The sequence below is a fragment of the Neodiprion fabricii genome, chromosome 3 (assembly GCF_021155785.1).
Source record: "Neodiprion fabricii isolate iyNeoFabr1 chromosome 3, iyNeoFabr1.1, whole genome shotgun sequence".
In the NCBI taxonomy this organism is placed as follows: Eukaryota; Metazoa; Arthropoda; class Insecta; order Hymenoptera; family Diprionidae; genus Neodiprion; species Neodiprion fabricii.
In genome coordinates, this window is record NC_060241.1 from 37,858,535 (window position 1) to 37,881,240 (window position 22,706).

At 40.4% G+C, this 22,706-nt stretch overlaps 3 protein-coding genes across 4 annotated transcripts; 2 read left to right on the plus strand and 1 right to left on the minus strand.

Annotated features, from left to right (window-relative positions):
• Positions 1 to 273: 273 nt before the first annotated feature.
• Positions 274 to 5,031, plus strand: LOC124178328. Its single transcript, XM_046561567.1, has 4 exons — positions 274 to 531; positions 4,473 to 4,568; positions 4,637 to 4,784; positions 4,871 to 5,031. The coding sequence occupies exons 1-4, from the start codon at positions 274 to 276 to the stop codon at positions 5,029 to 5,031; spliced, it is 663 nt and encodes a 220-aa protein (XP_046417523.1).
• Positions 5,032 to 5,471: 440 nt separating this feature from the next.
• LOC124177694 (ATP-binding cassette sub-family C member 10) lies at positions 5,472 to 13,363 on the minus strand. 2 transcript variants are annotated; one of them, XM_046560343.1, is made up of 19 exons: positions 13,173 to 13,362; positions 12,509 to 12,669; positions 12,280 to 12,369; positions 11,954 to 12,068; positions 11,608 to 11,840; positions 11,097 to 11,366; positions 10,621 to 10,906; positions 10,320 to 10,543; positions 9,888 to 10,125; positions 9,534 to 9,802; positions 9,227 to 9,454; positions 8,936 to 9,147; positions 7,980 to 8,841; positions 7,670 to 7,896; positions 7,087 to 7,593; positions 6,810 to 7,001; positions 6,423 to 6,666; positions 6,133 to 6,272; positions 5,472 to 5,984 (listed from the first exon to the last, which is right to left on the minus strand). In XM_046560343.1, the coding sequence occupies exons 2-19, from the start codon at positions 12,650 to 12,652 to the stop codon at positions 5,867 to 5,869; spliced, it is 4,599 nt and encodes a 1,532-aa protein (XP_046416299.1). In that variant the 5' UTR covers positions 12,653 to 12,669; positions 13,173 to 13,362; the 3' UTR covers positions 5,472 to 5,866. The 2 variants fall into 2 exon arrangements, with proteins under 2 accessions (XP_046416299.1, XP_046416298.1); XM_046560342.1 differs by having other exon boundaries at positions 11,608 to 12,369; positions 13,173 to 13,363.
• A 52-nt stretch (positions 13,364 to 13,415) lies between these two features.
• On the plus strand, positions 13,416 to 15,229 carry LOC124177696 (coiled-coil domain-containing protein 97). The gene is made up of 3 exons (XM_046560344.1): positions 13,416 to 14,457; positions 14,651 to 14,813; positions 14,907 to 15,229. The coding sequence occupies exons 1-3, from the start codon at positions 13,538 to 13,540 to the stop codon at positions 14,961 to 14,963; spliced, it is 1,140 nt and encodes a 379-aa protein (XP_046416300.1). The 5' UTR covers positions 13,416 to 13,537; the 3' UTR covers positions 14,964 to 15,229.
• Positions 15,230 to 22,706: the final 7,477 nt, after the last annotated feature.

The following is a 22,706-nucleotide window of genomic DNA, read 5'->3' on the forward strand; positions in this document are numbered from 1 at the left end:
ATAGGGAGCTAATAACTTATTTGTCTAGCTCTAGAGAGCAGCCGCTGCGCCCGTTTTCAAGTGTATAACGACCCTAATAAAAGGAATAAAAGTGAGAAACGGTCTCAGGAGAAGATGTATAAAAAAGAGGAGTTATGACTCGACTAATCCCGTGTATCGCTGCGGCGACGTAACTCATATTCTGTATCACGATGTGACATAATGTCCGACTCCGGGTTATCCTTAAAGGCCTGTACGCAACTCTTCGGATGGGTGTATAAAAAGATTTGAATTATGAGCGGAGTACCGCGCATCGGCGACCTAGGGCAAGAAAACGCCAGACGCGTAGCTGCCGAGGGCGGAAAGTCGGATGAGGGAATCTTGGAGGCGTACAGCCAACAGGGGGAGATTTATTTCAAGCTGCAGGGTAATTTTCGAAGGGGTCTTTTTCCGAATTACGACAACGAGAGACTCGGAATAGGAGCTCGGCCATCCAGCATCCAGCCTCCAGCATCCAGCATCCAGCATCCAGCATCCAGCATCTGCGCGTCGGTAAGAGAAGTCGATTTTAATGAGGTATGCGCCTCGCATGCAACCCGTGACCGCTAAATGGTAGCAGCTGTTCATTTGTCGTCGATTTGTCAAACCCACACGGATTACAAATTTATGCTTATTTCTCACCCTTAATTACCCCGTTTTGTTCTACGAAGATACTCAGCGGACATCCCGAACTGTGAGTTGATTTCACTTTTGGCTGCTTCCGCACTGAGCCATTCCATTTGGATCTCGAAGCGATTCTCTCCGGAATTGAAAACTTCTCCAATGAGGACAAAATCTACTCGATTAGACCTGGTGAAAAATTAGCATTTCAAGCTACGAAACCCCGATTGTTTTGGAAGCTGTACGTTCTAACTGAAGTCGATTATTCTAGTTGGTGCAAAATGTATGAAAATGATTAACTGACGACGAGTAATGACAAGATCTGATATGGCAAACGATATAACTGCAGCAGCATTCCGTGTAACACATCTATTCTTAAATAATTTATAATACGAAGACCAGACTGCCTGATAATTCAGTAATCACGAACGTGAATTTCACTGTTCTCGTCGTACTAGAAATAGGACATATAATCGTTCGAAGTCAGTTGGTACTTGGAAATAATGATTTACGTCCATATATGAATACCTCGTATATCTGGACGTGTTCTCGAAACCGCCGAAGGAGCAAAGTGTGTACAATCAATCATCCGCTTGTTCGCAGACGAGATCGTATCAATTAGCACCTTTCCTCAAACGTGGGTGCATCCTTCGGCTTTGCAGGATGCGCGTAAGTAAAAGAATAATTGTGTCTGTATATAATATACAATCGTAATTACAGACTTGGCGTGTGCAGATTTATGCGCATGGGAACATATTCAGATGTAGATATGGACTTGTACGAGATACATAACGCACAAGAAGTATCACGTAGTAAACCTTTCTGTAAAGTACAGGCAGAAGGACGGCGAAACGATTTCGTCGAGACAAATTAACCAAATAAAAGAGGAGACGGGAAAGAAATCGTTAAAAATTAATGAAATTTATCCCTGTAAAGTGTATACATAAATACAGAGACGCCTGTAAGACGTCATTAAAATAATAATTGATACGTTTTTACCGAGTAATTAATGACTACCCTCCGCACGAGCTGTAAGCTTCAGCTCCTCGCGCAAGGTGGTATTTTGTTGCTGGTGCTGGTGCAGCGGTGTTGGATTATCGTAATGTAATTACAAAACTTATAATTACAAACGCCAGTTCGCGTTTGACTAAACTCGTCGGAAATTTTTCACTTCTTTTCTCTGCCTCCCCTTCGTTCTTCCTCCTCGATTTCCTTCTTCTCTCTGTTTACACTGACTTCGAACGAATGAAAGGTGTGCACGTCGTTCACTCTCCCCTGTATTTTCCAACTTATATCCGTTACACGCGTTGCAATTACCGCAGAATTTCCTCCGCTACTCTTGATTATATTTTTTCGAGTAGTGTATAAGCATGAACGCATACTTCATACGTCGCAACTGAAGTTACACAAAAAATCTACACCTACGTATCTTCAATTTGTTTAAAATTTTCCTTCCTCAATTTTTACATCCACGGATCATAATTGTCTGTAGCTATAAAATGTGCTGATCAAAAGATGAATTTTAGAGAATTTCCATAAGAGACAATCAATTCATATGTTTAGATAAATTTAAAAAACTAGTTCGATATTCACCCGATTGAAGGAGAGAAGAAAAATTCATCGCTAGGGATGAAATAGCTCGTTAACACTCGAATAGTGACACAAGTCTTCGTGAGCCAATTGGGACGATCACGTTCTTTAGAAAGAAAAAAAAAACATTTCAAAAATGAAGCGACACGTGTATATTTTGTGCGAATGCAGCTTATCCAGACGCGTACGTGCACAGTGCGAAGTTGAGAATCGCAAATGCGAGGGTAATGAATACACATCCGTATTGCACAGAGTTAAGTAGGTACGTAAATTTCCTCGGTTTCGCGTATTCATTCGGCAAACAATATCGTTTCGTTCCCGAATGGTATATATGTATATATATACATATTCGCATTGAGAATGACGCGGGGAATTGAACGAGGCATTCACGCCGACTATGTCTTCATTATAAGGCGATGAAAACTAATGAGCTGCAAGGCTGGCTAATTTACACCTCGTTTTTTAATTGCCTCCTCCTGCATTCGGATAAAGAATCCGCACCGTGTAACCTCGGAGGAAAACGTCTCGCGTATAACGTAGGCAAGGCTACCCTAGAAAACACTTCGGACCCCTCTTGTAATGCACTCTAAACGGATAAACCTGGTATTTAATCCGTCCAACACTCTCGTAAAACGCCGGCTTCGCTCACATGAACGACGAACTCCGTTTCAATATAGTATTGCATACACGACTGCTAAAGCATAAGCGATGAGGAAATGGGAAAAAATGTGATAATGTCCTGCCGGAAAGAAAGGCGGAAACCGTGAAAAAGAAATCCTTTTTTGCCAATAGTCGAGTTTAAAAAAAACATCAGTTTAATAATCGTATAGATTACAAAAAAAAACAAAAAAAAAAAATGGAGACTAAAATATTTTCTTCCCTGTAGCAAAACATATTCCAATCGTACGTAGAAAAGTTTCCACTGACTAGGAATACTTAATTTTTGAGTTTCTTTCACCGTTTAGTGCTAATTTTGTGACCTAAGAGCGACCGATTTCTAATCTTTTTTCAGCGAATTTTGTCGGTCAATTAGTGATTCACACGTGGTGTGAGAAATTAAGGAGATTAGTTGGCCGGAATCGATTACTTTTTCATGTTAATCTGATTGCGACTGGAGTATTTATCAAAATATTTTATTTGTAATTTAAGAAGATCTTTTTAAAAACATAACGTCGCGAAATAATGGAATTATAAACAATGGCTTAGATATCGATGTTTCATTTCAAATCGGTTCGAAATAGTTAAAAACCTAGTAGATTCGTTCGATTCCACTCTACGATGTCTCATTTTGTTGAGATTTTTTCCACAGAAAAATTCAATGACTCACTTTTTCTTTATCATGTCGAAATCACTAAATACTTAATTTTTACAGTATTATACCGATATTGATTATAATGAAAAAAAAATGGCAATAGATCCTTCAATAATAGCTTCCTCGATAAAATCCACCAGATTTATAACGATTTCGAAATAATTCGAAGTAAAACGTCGATAATCCAAAAACTTTTTCATGTATAATCCCATTTTTTTTGTCTATATTTGTATTTTTAAAAAGGATTTTCGTACCCTTACCAATGTAATAGTTTGCCCAAGACTATCTCGTAGTAAAATTATTATAAAACATAATTCACAATTGTACGACTCGATGATAGCGTGTCGTAAGTAGGAGAGGGTTTCCCGGCTCTCTGACATGGGTATAAACGACGCTCGGCAAAGAAACAAGAACAATGCAGTTAACGACGAGTCATTTGTTAGGAAGATATCTACGTTACGGTAGAATTGTTTGCCCGAGGAAGCGAAAGTTACACGGCAAAGTTTCCGCACAATTTGACTTAGAGCTTTCGGGGTTAACGGTCAAGGATCAGTCAGCCCCTTTGTTTGATGGACCGCGGACGCAAGGTGAGAACGCCACAAACTCACTCACCACTCGGTGTTACTCTGCACTTTCCTCCGAGACTTCCTGCAATGTTTACCTATGCAAATTGTTCGCAAGTTGTAAGTTCTGCAGGTGTGACATCCGCGTTGTCGGCGAGACGGAGACGGAATTCTAAGTCGGCCCGATCCTAACTTTTGCCCGTATTAAATTCTACAGGAAAGGAATCGTTTACTTTTATACGCGAAGGAAGAAATTTACTTTACAATATTTAATACGCTGTGAATATACAAAAAAAAATTTGAATAATGAAGGGTTCGTACTTTTGGGACACGCGTAAACTGATCGAAAAAATTGACCATTTTTACAGGCTTTCGCCTACGCCGATGTCGAGGGTAAGAAATTCTTAACGAAGCATCAATACAAGATTGCGATGACCGCGATGTTTGGATTTTGTCCGGATAAAGTGAGATTTCAGGACAACCGCGTCAATTAAAATCGACGTATTTCAATTATAACGCACATTTTTCAAAGTGGGATATCAAGCAGATGTTGGCCGATACTTCAAATAACGGAAATTTAATCACCTTTCAAAAATTCCAAAATTCGGTCAGGAGGAAAATCGATTCTCCTGAAAATTTTCTCAATTTTGACTACTTCTTCACCTGCCTCGATAGGAATTGTGAGCGTTCGCAAATTTATATTCGGAATCATTGAAACCCCAAAATTCGACGGCCCTTAAGCTTTCAATATTGCAACATGTTTCAGCTAAGGGTTACCTAATTTTCGACGATCTGTTGACTGCCGCAGAGGAGGTGAATTTGAAAATACCACCAGTGATTCTGAAAGGCGCTTTCAAAGAATTGGATCACGACCGGAAAGGATTTATAAGAATGGATGATTTTGTGGCAATGATGCGATGCAGATGAGATTCAGATTCACAGCGTGTTTCATTTTTTACAAATTTTATCTTCAATCAGCGTCAAAAAATATTCATATACGTGTATAACATATAATCTATCAATACCATAAACGAACATTCTCTTTTTATTATCAATAATTCATATGTAGTAATGATACGTATAACGTTAAGGAACGTAATTCGGAACAGTTTACCAAATTCTCTTATTATAAACTAGGACTGTGTAGTTGCGTAATAAACTCGTTTCATTCGCAACTCATTTTACAACCCCTCTACTCAATCTGATGATAATTTTTTAAAACGTTTACAAATGTCCACGATCGCAGAAAAATGCCGGTTCTATAAAGAAACCTTTTTCTCAAAATTTCTGCGTTTCTGCAAAACTCTACATAGATTTTTTGTGAAAGATGAAAGTTTTTTCGTATCATCAAGATTCTTCGGATTGGCTTTAAATTTTCAAGTGTTGTTCAATTGTACTTTTTTCAGAATTTTCTCAGGTATTCCCTCACGGAAAAAACCCTCAACGTGGGTGTAAATTCGTACCCTCAACTTTCTTTCCTGTGGCAATCTAGCATTATCTCTATACGATACGATACGAATTTACACCCAAGTTGAGGGTTTTTTCCGCGAGGATACGCGTGTACTTTTTTACATACGCATATCGCTTTACTTACTTACAATTAGCGAAAAATAATGTATACATATAATATTCGTTACACTAAATATCACTATATTTTTACACAGTCACAGATTTGAAAAATTGTTACGTTGTATAACGTAAAACGTAATATGTGAATTCTGCAGACAGAGCAGAGGCTCAAAAATGTTACGTTGTACCCAAATCACTCTTTTTCAGAAAACTCTTGACTTGCAAGTTGATAAAAATACGAAGTCGAATCTTGCATCAGTATGTCTGGTTCGTCGAATTCGAGTACTTCTCCATCACCCATTACCAAGACCCTGTAATTCGTATAAATGAAAACAGTTTTTTAATTTCAATACCGCAGGTGGTAAAAGGCTTTGTCAAATTGAATGGAAAGGAAAGCAGAGACTATTGCTGTTCATGCGAAAATATGAGATTTCACATTTTTACGAAAAAACCACTCACCTATCGCAGTGAAGAATCGTTCTTATTCTGTGAGCAATTGTAATAACAGTCGCGCTTCTGAATGAAGACTTGATCGTTGTTTGAATGTATTTATCTGTCTGTTGATCAACGTTTGCGGTTGCTTCGTCGATACACAAAATCTGTGGTAAGAGAAAAAATAATTTTCGAGTATCGGATATTACATACATACATTTTACACAGCTCAAAAGAAACGCGGAAAAACGAAGAACGTAAAATTTTTGTTCCAAAGTCATGTTTAGCGACTCATTAGTAGGCGAGAAAAGTCTGACCTTCGCATTATGCAAAACCGCTCTGACCAAACAGAACAGTTGTTTCTGTCCAGCGCTTAAATTTTTTCCACCTTCATCTAGAACAGCCCCAAGTCCGCCCATCCGATGAACTAGTGAGTGAACTTTGCATTTTTCCAATGCCTTGTACACTTGAGAGTCTGGATACTGGTGCAACGGATCAATGTTTTCTCGAATAGTGCCAAAAAACAGAAACGGGTCCTGTGGAATTATTGACAAACGTGACCTGTAAGCATTTTTAATGAAAAGCATTAGAGCTAAATTGTTACCAAGTATTCTAGCTGGAACGAATATAACAGCTATTTCACTAGCTCCGTGAGAATTTTACACATTCAGCAAACCGTATGGTAATTACGAGGTGTACTTTACCTCAACGCTTTCAAGCTAAGGCCCATTGTATCTACATTGTCGATTAGTATTTTTCCAGATTCGATCTCGATTAGCCTGAACAGAGATACTAAAATCGAGCTTTTTCCAGCCCCTGTTCGTCCCACGACCCCAATTTTTTCAGCAGGTCTTGTCGTGAAGGAAACTCCGTTTAGAGAAGGTACTAAATGTTCTCTGGAATGCAGATGTTTCACGTGATGAGATATGAGTGTGAAAATTTCGCAATTTGCGTCAAAGCTTAGCTTTTTTTTTCCCCCACCTGTACTTGAGAATGACTTCTTTGAACTCCACAACGCCTTGACTGGGCCATGCATATGGTGGGTGATTGCCGTTCACAGGTTCGCAGGGAGTATTTTCCAAATACTGTTTCACCCTCTCGACAGCAATCATTTCTCTTTCGGTCTCTGTGAACGCGTTCACAACTCCGGATAGAAGCCCGGTGATGGAGAGAGCGTAGGCAATGGTCAGTCCGATTAACCCCGGGTCAGCAACGTCGAACTGGTGTTGAATTACTGCGATCAGAGCAACGCCGCCCAGAAGAGCGACTCCTATAAACTGCAACCTCAGGGCCAGCCACTGAGCCGCAGCTAACGACGCAAATTGGGATTTCTGATTCGCTTCTACGAACAACTCATTCTCTCTCTTGAATCGTGACGTCGCTCTGAATGCTCTGATGCTACTCAGACCCTGCAGTGTTTCGTTGAAGTGACCATAAACTGGGGAAAGAGTTGTGCTGGATAACCTTTTGAGTTCCCTCGAAGTCAGTCTGCAACAAGAAATTGAAAGTTGTGACGTTGACGAAACCAAACAATCCATCGATTCCCATGAAAACGCAAAGATACCTGTAATGGTTTTGCAGCCAATGATACATCGGCACTAATGGTGCGAGGACAAGAAATATCCACGGCAAGCCGTAGATGGTGATGATTATGGATCCGACCAGGCCAAAGAATTGAGCTAGTAAAATATTGGCAATGAATGGCAACGAATCATCTACTGTGTATGTATCAGATGAGAATCTGTTCAATATTCTTCCCAGAGGATGAATGTCGAAGAATGTAGTCCTAGCCTGCAAGAGATTTCATATCGATGAAATTTTTAGAGTTACTCAACGTTTGGAAGTGAACTACTTTTCGAATAAATTGAATATACCTTTAATATTATTTTCAGAAGCTGCTTGTGAATTGTGATCGCAGCTTGAATACCACCGTAGGCAAACAAAAAAGCCCTGAGAAGGGTGCAAAAAGAATTGATTGTGGCGAGAATTCCGTAAATCGTCAAGTAGTATTTGACATTATTTGTTTCATATTCGTCCAAAAACGAAAACAACTTTCCCGTCTGCTGCTGGACGGAGTCAGTAGAGTTCATTGTCGCATTTATGTGCGTAACCCAGTAAGACAACCACAAGTCCGTGAAATTTTTCGATCCTTGCATTAATATCATTGACAAAAATATCGAAATAACCAGATAATTTCCTATTGATTTCAAGTAAGACGTGTAGACGTTGAACTGCACGGTTCCTCTTTCAAAATGTTCTTCACCGAGCAGCGAATCCTTGTCAGCTGAATCCACTGGACCAATATCCTCGGGTAATTCTTTCACGGAAGCTACCTCCAGGTCTGAATCGATCGAATCTGTGGCCAACAAGTATTCTTCCAGGTCCGGCAAGATGTCACTTGGTTTTCCTTGATTAATGACTCTGCCTCTCGACATGTGTACCACTGAATCAGCGTGTATTAAATACTGTGTGTGATGAGTGCACAGGATTCTCGTTTTGTCCTTCAACACACCAAGTATCACTGCTTGGAAAATGTAATTCGCTACTTTCAAATCTAGAGTTGCTAATATATCATCGAGAAGGTATATATCTTTGTCCGCATAAACAGCTCTGGCTAATGTGATTCTAGTCTTCTGTCCTCCGCTCAAACTGTCACCAGATTCACTAACTCCGGTTAAATCCCCTTTTGGTAGATTGTTCAAGTCCTCGGTTAAAGCACATGCTTTCAAAATATTTCTGGAAAAAGGGGACAACTTTTTTTACAGATAACTGTAAATAGTCCATTGCATATCATGTAAATGCAATCACACGAATTCATACGATCACTCACTTATACTTGTTATGGTCGTACGCTTTACCAAAGAGAATATTATCCCGAACCGTGGCTCTCTGGAGCCACGGACTCTGTTTGACGTAGCCAAATCCCTTGTCCAAGTCGTTAACAGCAATGATTCCATCCTTTTTGGTAATTTCAGCTAAGACAGCATCTAGCAAGGTGGATTTTCCGCTTCCCACTTTTCCCATTATACCAATCAATTGCCCCTGTAAGATGAGAATAATTAGTACCATTTACATGTTCGACTAGTTCATAAAAGTCCACATAATATAGAATAATATGGACCTTCGGAATGGTGATGTTAATATCCTGCAGAGTAAATGAATTCTCATCCTCGAAAGTAACGATTTTTCGACTGTCCGAACTGGACGCAGGACTGACCATGTTGTTTGAGGCAGGGGCAGGTGGTGAAAAAGTTTCTTGCGTGTTAACTTTGAAAGTAGCATGCCTCAGCATAACATCTATTCCGACGGGCGGATCGGAGTAATACGCATCTGGATCTAAATCTGGTAACTATAGAAAGTTTGAGAATGATTACTGAAGACTCTAAAAACAATTTCTGCAATAAGCAGCTGCTATAACTGCTACTCACTTCCATAAATCTTTGGATTCTCTTTATCGAGACCCACGCCTCGGTTAGGCCATTCAAAACCCACGGAAACGCGTTCAATGGTCCAATCAACATATTTAACAATGCCATACTGGTAAAGACTGTTTTAGCATCTAGATTATTGCCGAGCAGCGAATAAGTGGCAAATGTTAGAATGGAAATTAGCACGGGTGTTGTGGCCCAAAAATAGACGCATAAAGCATCCAAGTACTTCCTTCCTTTTAGATATTTGACTTCGCTATCTCTCAATTCTGCAACAATTGATGAACACATGATTATAACAAGGAACCTTTCCATGATTGACCAAAAGTGTCGATATTTTTTCTATTAACTCACTCAGAATTCTGTCAAGAAAATACTCCTCCCAAACATTAAATCTTATCGTAGTCACACCACGTAATGTTTCACCCATTAGTCGCACCCTCTTATCTTTGCAGTCCATTAGCTTTGTACTTAAGGTTCCAATTTTGTTTGCAATAACCTTATTTATGGGAATTAAAATAATCGCAAATGCGACTCCAGCAAGGAATGATATTCCTAATTGATTATGTAGAAGGTACAAAGTTACCACCAACTGGAAAAAGCATCGAAGATCTATTACAGTCATTGTTCAACCGAAAAACTGACCGAATAATTTCCCCCGAGTATTTTCATTTTAAATGACTTTAGATATCAATCGAATAACGACTGCTCTCAGATCTGTAGCTTTCTCAGCAGTGAGTTACTGTTGAGGATCAACAGAATTCTTTTATAAACATGCATATTCACCTGCAAAGGAATACTCCATAAAGTGTGAAAACTTGGGCAACTGTTGACAATTCTGTCGGCATCTGTACTCATGAAGTTGACAATTTCACCGAATGTGAATTCCTTGGTTAACTCAATATTGGAAGAATGCAAAGTTTTTCTGTACACTAATGTGACTATAGCCGCTCTCATTTTCAATCCAATAACCGAACTCCAGAAAGTAAAGTGAGAATTGCAAAAGGCTCCTGTGAAAAAAAAATTGTATGCTACCAGATTTCAGATTTCTTAATTCCGTTGTATGAAAAATAAACACCTAACTCACCTGCTAATGTAGATAAAAAAAGTAAAGCTGCGTACATATAACCGAGCGAGAGCTGTTCGCTTTTATCTTCAATAAATCCAACCAGTTTATTTAGCAATATGGGTCCCATAAATCCGGAACAATCGGCAATAAATTTCAAAATACCAACGGCGTAACATTGGATACCAAAACACTTGTGCAACAGTTTCAATAATGAAATGCGAGGTGCTTCTGACACAACTAATGTTTCTGGAATATATGACGCCGAAGTTGCATCAACACTGAGGTAACCTCTTCGTTTCTGGATCTGGAATACCAAATTTTGCAGTTGAAATGTTGAGCGACTTAATTTGCCTGACAGTACCAATGATTCGTAAAGTTTGATCAGCAAGCCACCTTCCTTCTTACATCTCTCAACTAGATTTTAAGAGATTAAACTTATACTAAATATAAAAACGCCATATTTATGCAAATGGAAATAATCTTCTCGTACAGACCTGATCATGGATATAGCGATTCACATCATGGCTGACACTAGAGGTACTGACATCAACGGGGAGATCGTACAAGTCATCAGAATGATTCAGGAGTCCTTTCACTCCTTTTTGCATGAGCGGCGTAACCCAGTGAAACAGCAGCTTTGAAATAACAGTTGCATCTTCCATAGCAGTTCCGAGATAACTTGGGTCTCGCTCTTCAAGAAAGCCATCGTGAAAGAATGTAACAGAATGACCATGACTGTTCAAGAGAGCCGTGTGCTCCCCTACCTGTGACAATTTTCTTTGTTTACATGTTTTACCGAGAATCTACATTTGCTATGCCAGTTGCCAGATATTACAGCGTCTGTGTCATTCAACACCGATGGTAAGAATTTCAAGAAGTAAGGTATCGAGGGTACATTTTATATCAGTTTTGTGGAGAAACGAAACTAAAAATGAAAGAAACTTGAAGAAAAATTTCGGACTCTAAAACGATGACGCTAAAACATAAAGGTGTAGAAATACTTGCCTGACTATGTTCGACGAAGCTTGCACTGCCTGGGATTAGCGTTATAGCGTACAAGATTAAGAGCATTACAGTGGCGATGCTGAACCCAAGTGAAAGATTTGGCAGTGTATCGTCAGGGGGAGCGTGTTTGACGTGAGAACGTAACAGCAGAATAGAAATACCCATTAATAGAAAAAGTAGAGCTCTGATGGACACAGGACCGCGTGGGTTAAACTGATTTCCATTGCTAAGGCCTAATACAAAACAGAAATGAACAACCCAAGCTAAGCCTTCAGTTCCGGCTACCAAGTAATCAATAGGCTTTGCCGACGTGGCTACGTTTTCGATGTTATTATATACTACATAACTATGAGTAGCTTCTCGAATAGCTGAAGAACTTGTCGCAGTATGTGGAAGACTGTTGTTTTGATGGAAAATGCCTTTGACCGCAGTACCAATTTTTTGCATAACTTCTTCAGCTTCTACAACAATGTTAGGTTCATTTGCGTCTGTCGTAGGCTTGATGACGATAAATGGAATATTCAAATTACTGTCACTGTCAGCACTTTTATCATTGATATTCGCAATGTCACGATGCAACGGCAGCATTGTTGCATTGCTCAATATGATGTACGCTTTGATGATAGGCAGTAATGCTAGACATGCGGTTATAAAAAGTCTGAGCACAATTACATAATAAGTGCGATTTGACCGTGAAATCAACACTGTTCGTTTTCCGCAATAGTAGGCTGATAGCATTGCCAAAAAAGCAAGGACTGGAATCTGTAGAACATATAAGAAAAATTAATTAGGGGTAATATCCTTCAAGAATCTTGTTTATCTACATTCACTCAGTCAGTCTGTGATTTAAGTAGTTCGAAAGCTTATATTTATAATTATAATCCGCTGAATAAATTTCTACCTGCAGGCATAACTGCTGAAAGCATGTGCCAAGGTCGCGTGTATTGGGATTAATGGGTCTTATGCTACCTCTGATCCCGCACAGCTCAGTCCAGTTCCAGTGCCATAGTCCATTATCATCGCCATCCATTGTCATATAGTCCATTGTGATTAAATGAGGAACTGCGAACAAATTGGTAAAATATCTATTATAGCCAAAAATGTATTATACAAATCCGAAAATGTGAAGACAAAAGCTCATCCCCCGGCATCTTACCCATAAATTTCCTTATGAAAACTTCGATTGAATCGAAATAACTAAAATTAATCCGGCGGATTGTAGAGTGGAAACAAAAGCCAACATCAATTCATGGCCAAAAGAGGACAATTATTAGCTGCACAAAAGCAAACACGTCGTTTGACACGTGTGCTGCAGGGCGCGTATTCGCTTATATTCTCATGTAAAATTCTCTGCAGATCTCGTGAAATCCGTATTCGGCTTAAGGTTAAGAGGAATGAAAGCATATTTCTACTTTTTTTTAGATCGTAGAGAGGATTGAAATTGATTTAAACGGCTCGAAAATCAATTTCACAAAATATCGAAGTGGCAACTGGCGGAAAGCCACGGATTTTGACAAGTAAACATAACCTCAAGACATATTTTGTATTACACGATAACGAATTACCTGGTCTCACGAGCTGTTCTTCATAATAACCTCTCCGTTTCTTACCGCTGTCACTTTTCAATTGAATGCAAACTCTCGCTGAGAAAAGTCTTGTGCATGAAATATCGAGCCGACGGCTTGTTTTCTTTGTCACCGAAAAGTTCCGAAGGAAACTTCCCGCAGTTCTTATATCTTGTCTTACCTATTTGCTTACACCATTGGTGTAAGTTACCCGCAGTGATTCACTAGCAGACGACAGGGAGTTTTAAGGTTATGTTCGGTGAGTTGACGCGGGTGACGCGCAGTCTGCGTGACACAGTGACAAACTTAAATAAACTTTAGAGAATTGTGACTTTGAGCCGGTGATATTTGCGTGACATTTATTGATGAGTAAGGACGAAGGTTCGACAATAACATCCGCAACAGCAGCAGCAGCAGACAATAATCAAGAAGCGAATATGACGGTCGACAGGGAGGCCGGAGATTCTGAAACGAGCGAAACCGCCGAGCAGGCAATTCTCTTCGAGGAGATGATCGCCTGCGTGGCAAATTCCAAGGCGATATTCAAGAGCCAGCAGAAGAACGACCCGGACTTGACAGTTGAGGAAAAGGCGAGCATCGCGAGCGACCTGCTGCACAAAAATCGCTCCATGTTCCTCTCCAGGTTCGGCAGGTTTCTGCGCGGCGAACATCTTCGGTACTTCAGCGAGCCTCTTGATCGGCCGGACTACGAAGTCGTATTCCACGTGAACAGACTGCGCCGCTTTCACAACCGCTCGCAGAGGCGAGTCGACGTGAAAAATCGCAGGTACCAGGCCTTAAAATCGCTTATTGAAAAGGGCGAGTACTTCAGCGAAACGGAGATGATGCGGAGGAATCCCCTACTTTACGAACACCTGGTAGGCCAGTACCTTACCGAGGAGCAGAAAAAAGCCAGAGACAATATCGACACCCAGAATATTACGTTCGTCAATCTTCTGCTCGAAAGCATTCAGCGGGACGGGACCAGGAACTTAAAGAAAGAGCAGCAGGATGCCGAGGACGATGTCATGGAAGAGAACGACTCGGACGACGATTTCGAGGGTGCCGTTGACCCCGAAGATGACTCTGAAATTAGGGGAGACTCCCGGTGGGGCGAGATGCCCGGCCAGTCGTCAAACCCGTACGAAAAGGAGGCCAAGGAAAAGAAAACTGAGAGCTTCTGCCGCGAAATTTCAACCAAGGAGCGGCAAGTTCTTAGGGATGAATTCATTACCAATATGTATCACAGTTTCTTGAATGGGAGGGACAAGGACTTCGACTACAGGTATAACATCTTCATTAACCAAACATTGCCGCAAATCAGAATGTATTAAAAGCGCATTTTCAGTATTTAAATCGCAAAAACGAATGCCGTGGGTTCTAATCGTTCGAAATTTAAATTTGAAAATAAGCTGCGTGAGCGGTGCTGCCATCTAGAAAAAACCGTTGGATCGATAGCGTCGTGTTCTGTGTTTCAGCACCGTCGACGACGAGGAATCGTATGATAACGTAGATCTGCGGACCCAGGATGAGGAGGAAAAGTATTTCGACTCGGAATCACCAGAGACAATTGAAGAGGGCAAAATGGAGGAGGGAGAATCCAGTGAGGATGAACTGGATAAATATATGAAATCGTTGCAGGTTAAATAAAAATATTGATTACGGAAGAACTTGTTTTCACTATTCTTTCAATTCTTGGCTCCGTATAGATATTTGCTAATTTTTTTCAAATAGGAAACGCCCACTCCGATCGAGCTCGCCGACAAAGTTGAGAAGCAAACGATACATTGAACGGCTTCAGCGTAATTCCTTTATTCATGAGTTTGTAAATATGTATCCGTTTTTTGTTTTAATTAAATTAATTTTCTTTATCACTTACTAATGATCATAAACCTAAATAGGGTCTTCACTTATTGCATTACTATACCTAAGTTCAAACATCCTAATCGTCAAAGCTGTCACAAATGCACGATAAACTTAAGCTTACGTATACTTTGAATATTCAATGCGAATCAATACAGTTGTAATTGTATAATAAACCTGTGTATATTAGATGACGAAGATGTTTTCTGCCTTAAATTCCTTTGGTATTGTAAAAACAGACGAATATCCCGCTCAGATTGGTAAATATTATTGCACGAAATCATCTCTCGCATAGGCGAAGTGCGGAACAATTTCGTCAATGTCCGCCAGACCTGTTGACCCAAATTGCCAATTAATTAAACGAGTATCTGCTGTCAAACACAGTCATCAACGCTCATGCGAAGTGATAATAATAATGATAGTAATCACACCGCCGAACGAAGTACACTCTTTGAGTCCGCTTATTCGGGGTTCACATGTTCGATTTTCACTCGATAATCATACCTGTACGCCCGTTTGCAAAATCGTAATTGCTCTCTATTCACACCGATAAGGGTTCAACGCAATGTACGTTAATACACACGTTGACTGAAGAATAAACTTCAGTCAACGATACACATTTGCCGTTCACGTTGAAATTTGAAATATGTAATATCATCACACGTTGCAATCAGATCTCGCGTGTACAAAGATACCAAGTTTTAATTTTATTAATTTTTTTCATTCTCTCTCACGAGCATCATCTTCGGGTAGTTACATCGTGATTCACTGTGAGAGAACCAATATATATGTAACGCCTAACGGGTATTTCTTGTGAGAATAAAGATTGAATTATTGTGAGTAAACAGTAGGCAAACACACATACACGTGACTTTTGCAAACTAAATTCTCAATTTCAAAACTTCCGTTATAGGTGAATTTAGAACTAAAATAATCTTGCCGTCACCTTGTGTGGCCCAAAACAACATTCGGTAACTGACCAGTGATACAAATGATTTTACAGCTGAAATAAAACTCCAAGCGAATCAATGTTGGCCATCTTGATTTTGTATACCGGCATTTGAAATGATGCTGATTTTCTTTTCTTTTCTTTTCTTTTCTTTTTTTGCTACCTAGACCGAGTTGTATATTTGGCGCCGGACATTGGATCAAACGAATCATTATTGCCGTCAGAAACTGGCAAAACATATTCTACAATGCGGTAATTAGTTAGTTCCGAAAATTAATTTAGAAAGTTACGCGCCGCAACAATAAGCGCTAAACCGGGGCCAACACCTGACGTCCGTTAAGTTAGAATAACCACACGTACAAAATCAATCAAACTTGGTAGGTATGAGGATGCTCTTTAGTTGCTATTTTGTTCCCCAAGTCTCCATTTTGTTGCTCAAAGCGGTTTTGCCAGAAGCAAAGACGATGCCAAGTCGAGAAAGAGCTGGTAATGAAAAACAATATCGGACTTATTGTTAGTTGTTATTTAGTTGCTCCGTAACGGTGGTAATCTCAGGTCGTATTTCTGTGACCCTGAAGACCGCCTTCTTACCTTTGCGAAGTATTTTCGAGAAAAAAGAACCAGGCTAAACTGGCAGACCGCCGTGTGTTTGACTAACAATAAATATCAATAACGCTGCGCGCGTAGATTCAAGTACATTGTAAAATTGTGCCGGTTAATTCAAGTTCGCTGTTTTAGATATTCAAACGCAAGCTCACGAGCAGTGAATAAAGATCTATTGCACCAGTTCATTTCTGTGGTTATTGATTTCAAGATCAGAGTTTTCGGAATTATTAACATAACAAGATACCGAAAATAAATGAAATGATTGAAATTCTTGTCTCGCAGAATAGTCTTTGCTTTATTAATCGATAGTTGTCTTCAATTGATATTCGATGAATAAGGTCTTGCTAGACAATTGTTGGGTGTATTTTTTTTTTTTTTTTTTATCGCAGAAGCACTAAATATTCAACAAAAAATATACACAAGTGTTATCTTTGCGGTGAAATTTAATTATTGAAGAAGATCGCTGGATAGCTCGCCAATAATAAAACCTACATTCGAAGATCCCGACTAGAGATTATAAATAACGTGCTGTGTTGGTACACGTATAAAGGTAAGTTCTCCATTGGTGCTAATGGAACATAATTAATCAGGTAGGTTATATTTATCTGCATGTACCGGTTCAAAAAGTTGGTGAAAAAAATAAAAATAAAAAAAAAAAAAAAATTTTACCAGCGATCATGACCGTGCAAATAGCGATACATTGTGTAAATTTTGTACAGCTGGGCGAAGTGTATAATAGATCTAGAAAATGATCAATCGATTTTGATTCGACCGCTTGAAAAACGATGTTAATAGAATATTGAGCGCAGTCTACGACTCGAATGATTCAATTATAGCGATCGTTGATTGAACACGGTCGGTATATTGTATCTATATACGTACAACGCGAACAAATACGCACTGGCAAATTATTCGCGATTCACAATTAATTTATAATAAATGATGAGCATCACGATGGTGAAAATTTTCAGCAAGCATGTTCACGTTGCCGCTCGTAATTCTCGCTTCGCTATCTTTGGACAATTTGAATTATCGCGGTCAGAGTTACCCGCGAATTTAGAGTAACATCAGACAAGCACTTTCAACCACTCGCACGTCTGCATGCCTGTATGCAATAATAATTAGTAAGGCGTTTAACAGTCGACGATGACAATGCATGTCAGGATAGGCGGATTTGGTCACGGAGTCGTCATCCGCGATAATGTATTATAATTGCATCCAAGCCCCTTATATATAAGTATATATATATACGTATGTGTATGTGTGTATATATATATATATCCATGTGTAAATACGCTTTGCAAATAGATAATCAAGATACGATCTTACGAGTGAACTGTTGTTGCTATTACATACACTCTCACTGCAAGAACCGCGGCCTGCAGCAATAATTCTCGAGTCGCCCGCGGTCTGTGTATTGTATCCGCCACGCATAATTAGCCGAGGCTACTTTTAATTGCCATTTATAATTCGTTAATTCTACACCCGGCTGTTACCTTTTCACGCATTAGCCTCAACGATTTCGCAATTTTCACACCTGTCTTCCCGCATCGCCACATCCAGATGGTATATAAACTGTCAAGAAAGTTTCTATAATATTCCCAAAATCACACTGCGTAAAATTTCAGGATTAATATATTCAACACGGACATTCGGATGAACTGTTGAACCTGATCTGCACGGAAACAAGAAGACAAGAAAAAAATTATTAAACCGCCGATCCACCAAAGCTCGCTTCAATTCCAACGACGAGACGTGTAATCCTGAAGTTTCGTAAGACGGAAGAAATGGCTGAACTTGGCACAGATTTGAGGCGTGTTCAATTAGGATTTATCTGGCCAGTTCAACGATGTATTTAGCGAGATAAACCGAGATTATATTCCGTCAAGCTGATCGACTGGAATGAGCGGACGTGAGTGGGCGAGAGCGTATCTCATTGCCGAGGTGATAGTCAGTCTGACTGCTACTCATCGTGGTGTCTCATTTGTAATTTACTATTAATAAATTTGATCTACCGGCGGCGCAACGATAAATCAATCATCGGGTCCAAGTGGCGCCATTCTCAGATTTCTTTCACTTTTTTTCCGGTAATCATTGAGCTCTTGCAGTTCTTAATTTTCATCGCCGCGCTTTGTACGTCGCTGAAATATCAGCCCTTGTTATTATTTTACGGTCCTCTCAAACGACGGAACGGAACAATGGCACAAAAAGTTGGCAAACTTCTCCGGCGCATCCCGCGGCTATGGACCCAAGATCTTGTAAACGCGGATGTCTTTAATTGCATGCCACTTCTAACTTCTATCTTACTTTGAACATAAGCGGGCCGGAAGTTTACGAGATGCCTAACGATCCTGCGCCGCAAGATATACACCGAGCGAAATTCTTAGTTCCGGTTACCGCTAAGTCCTTAACTATTTTCATTTTTTCCCACAATCGAAACATATTTCCTAGGTAGAAAATGAAAATTAGTTTTACAGCCGTTACCGGAAAGTCTGGTATCCGTCACTATTCTTTCTCATTACGATCACTGTTGCTATATATTTTCTTGCAACTGTTGTGAAAATTTAATGCTTGTGCAACGATAAACTGACGTTAAAGCCTTATTTAACTAAAAAAGTAGAGTAAACCGAAGAAACTGATTTCGCGTTGCAATTACCAAAAAAGGATCGACGATAGCGCAAAATGGTTACGCGTAGCTCGTTTTTCGTAATTCCAACAATATTCAAATAGTTTTCTCAACGATACCTGTTTTACTCAATTTTTCTAGCTACTGTAACAAATAAAATTTTTCTCGGTCTACTGTCAGTTCTTCAAGTTGTCCTCGGTCCGCGGACATTTGTTGACGGGATTAATGCCTCCTGACGCAAAACGGAATTATTGGACGTTACATTTTAATGACAAACAAATGGTTCACCAATAACGCACAGGCGCATCAAGATTTCTATCTTCCTTAAGAAGTTAAGCTACGTATCGTTACGACTGTAATCCTTATCGAATTTGAGAATGACAAGAAACGCGGGGATTTATCGCTAAATTCACGCTAGGAACTACGAACGGTGGATAGAGTAAAACGATCTCCTGCAGGCAGGCTGTCAACCGAACAAATCGAGGCGTATCTGAACCTGCAGAGTGTGAAGAGAAAGACGAAACGGATCCTGTATCGGTTCGATCTTCCCTGTATACCATACATGTCTAATGGACGAGCTGTGTTCGCGGATGATATTACCACGCGTTTTGCTCAAGCCGAGCATATCTCCTGTCATACTCGTGTTATAAACTGGCAGAAGAAACGGAGAAGGACAGCTCGGCCCACCATCGGTGCAAGCGTGTATCCGAAGCCCTGAAGCCTACGCGGCTTTTCGACGAAGTTGGCCAATCGGTCCAGTGATCCTCTCGTATGCTTGAATCCCAATTAGGAACCTTTAGTCCGCACACTCAATTATACATCATTATACCGAACCGATCGGTGTTCAAGAGTCCAGATACTTTGGAGAAAAGTCTCGCACAGGTCGTAGCGCCATCACAAGTCGTCCAGTTGATGAGAGTGAGTAGAATTTTACCGAAACAACGCGGTCCTTTCATCGTGAAAAACTTAGCAGATCAAGATCGAAAATTCAACCCTATACAACGACCGTAACGAATTTTTTACTAGGTATAATTTTGGCTCGAACGCATTTCCAAACTTGAATTCCGGTTTATAAGTCGAAACTTGGGTCGACTCGTGAAAAATTTCGCAGCGAAAGGTGAAGAGGATCGAAATGTCAGCGGTGACCAAAGGCCTGCAGCTAGACCCAGATGATACAAGTTCAGAGCTTGCGAAATGCGAGGTCGTCCATAAATCTATGAGGTTGGGCCAAGGTGAGGTACCCGAGACGTGATCGAGGGCTCACTTTCCATCCGCGCTGTTTCACGTTACTTTCTTAACGACAGGTGACAAACCATGATTCGCTTCACAAGCACCGGCTACTAAAAGGAAGAGCTTTCAAAGTTCACGAGTCTAGGGTACGATTCCAGCCCAATTTTTTGTTCCTCTTCTAAATGGCACCGCGCGCTCCTGCGAATTGTAATCATTTGCTAGGAGCTTGAACCACGAAGACCGTGAATTAGACGGTTGAATGAAAGTTGGGCCCTGATTATACACGCGTTCGCATCTTGAATATACGGTTTTACTTTTCGCATTCCGAAATCTTCGTGGTAGTGGTGGATCGAAACGATCGTCCCGATGAAGAGGCACGTGGACATTAATCCGTTTTTGGTATCGCTAGAAAATTTCACTGACAATAAATTCCGCCGACTTTAGTCGCATGCTAAACAACCGCCGTGTCTGCCCAGCACTCGTGTCTTAATTGCATACATTACGTGTGCATGTCCGGTTCTCGAATCAAAGGAATTAGAAATTGACAGACCGATCCTTGACCTCCGGACTCGGCCTTTGTTTCCCGGACAGGTTTGCTCCAAAATGTTATTCACCGTCGACATGATCGCGTCTTTACAGGTATCTGAATATATGTATGTACATAGTCAGCGCTAAAATCAGATATACCAGACACACGTGTTGCATATTCAATTTCGTTAATTCCCGTCGGCTTGGCATCTGTGATTTCGAATGAATAATCAAAGGCGTTCAATTTCCGAACGCGGTGCACTGACTTTACAGTCGTCAATATTATTGTATTCAGAATAATGGACGATCGAAAAACCGTCACTGAATTTTTACGTTTCGTCTCTTCTTTCACGCCGCACCGCGATGAAGTTAAGCAAGACGAAGAAAGAAGAAAAATCTAAGTCAAACGCCGGTAGCCGGTCTAGTAGCGCCGGAATAACCCGCGTGAAACTAGTCCAAGTGTCAAACGAAAAGAGTTGGCTTACCATAAGTTTGAGAAGTGTAACAAATCGAGATGAATGTAACGCCGGCATGGTCCGGGTTGAATAATTTTTTTCTCACTTCAAATTATCCCGCTCAACAAATCCCGACGCAGAGATCCTACAGGCGTCGCTAATCGAGCTTCGGGCTGCGGTTATACGGCCGACGTTGTAAGCCTGGTTAAGCATATCATGAAATTTATTCCCCGATTCGGAATACCGAGTCTATCGGTAGTCCGTATGCGTGGCGCGTCAAGTGCTACACGAGGAATTCGAGGTAGGTAATGTACCTACGATATTTTCATAAGGACCAAGCCGCGCAGCTTCGTGCCTACCTTGGTATAACGATTTAAGTGTGCTGGACACACGTTCACACGAATGTTAGTCAGGAGGGTACACAAGTGGGTCGTCACCGGGGCACGAATTGACATCCAAATGGATCTGGAAAACAAATGAATAGAGAAAGTGGCGTTGTTGACTCGGTGGTCTAGAAAGCCAATCGATATTATACACACTGCGGCAAGGGTGCGCACATATATATATAAATATATACATGTATGGATATATATACGTGCAGGGAACCTCTTGTTCGACTTCGTATTACTCTTATCCTTTTTTTCCTCGAACAACTAATTGCCTGGACGAAAACCCGATGATCATTAGCATAGAGATGTAACGACAATTAATTAACAACCGGTTCGCCGGTATGCGTATTTGTGTGTGTGTGTGTCTGCGGCCAGCTATTGGACTCGAACCGGTCATCATGCGCAGAGTCAGACTGTAGACATGATAATTTAATTTTCTCAGATGACACTGGTTTAAATAAAATAACCAATATCGAAAGACCGAATGGAACTCACACTGCTTGGGAACACTCTGTTTCGTAGTCTCTCATATAATCGGGGGAAAGCCGAAGCTCGTTTAATCATCCTAAACGGTGATGAAGGTATACGTATAAGTATACATGCCGTATTACACGAGAAAATTCACTCTGGCCTCTCATCGATTTAATCCAATATCCCGATTCCTTCGACCAATCAAAATCTCCCACTGCACTTTGACCTGTCGTCTGCGTCAACACACTTGACAATTTATGTTACACAGTCTGTCCGAATGTTTCATACAGATGGATCGATCCTCAACGTTATAACTCTGCTTGATACTACACACAAAAACATCGAACCAAGACGCGAGGATGACGTCTTCAAGAAACGGAGCTTAGAAACTACAGTTCGCTGAAGTGTTTATAATTT

Excerpts from the sequence above, each read along its gene's own strand:
- LOC124178328 (XM_046561567.1), top strand. The coding sequence starts at position 274 with ATGAGCGGAGTACCGCGCATCGGCGACCTAGGGCAAGAAAACGCCAGA. Across the intron at positions 532-4,472 it reads CATCCAGCATCTGCGCGTCG|GCTTTCGCCTACGCCGATGT; the intron begins GTAAGAGAAGTC and ends CCATTTTTACAG. Across the intron at positions 4,569-4,636 it reads TTGGATTTTGTCCGGATAAA|TGGGATATCAAGCAGATGTT; the intron begins GTGAGATTTCAG and ends CATTTTTCAAAG.
- LOC124177694 (XM_046560342.1), bottom strand. The coding sequence starts at position 12,652 with ATGGACTATATGACAATGGATGGCGATGATAATGGACTATGGCACTGG. Across the intron at positions 9,455-9,533 it reads GAATCCAAAGATTTATGGAA|TTACCAGATTTAGATCCAGA; the intron begins GTGAGTAGCAGT and ends AACTTTCTATAG. Across the intron at positions 8,842-8,935 it reads TACGACCATAACAAGTATAA|AAATATTTTGAAAGCATGTG; the intron begins GTGAGTGATCGT and ends CCCTTTTTCCAG.
- LOC124177696 (XM_046560344.1), top strand. The coding sequence starts at position 13,538 with ATGAGTAAGGACGAAGGTTCGACAATAACATCCGCAACAGCAGCAGCA. Across the intron at positions 14,458-14,650 it reads GACAAGGACTTCGACTACAG|CACCGTCGACGACGAGGAAT; the intron begins GTATAACATCTT and ends TCTGTGTTTCAG. Across the intron at positions 14,814-14,906 it reads AATATATGAAATCGTTGCAG|GAAACGCCCACTCCGATCGA; the intron begins GTTAAATAAAAA and ends TTTTTCAAATAG.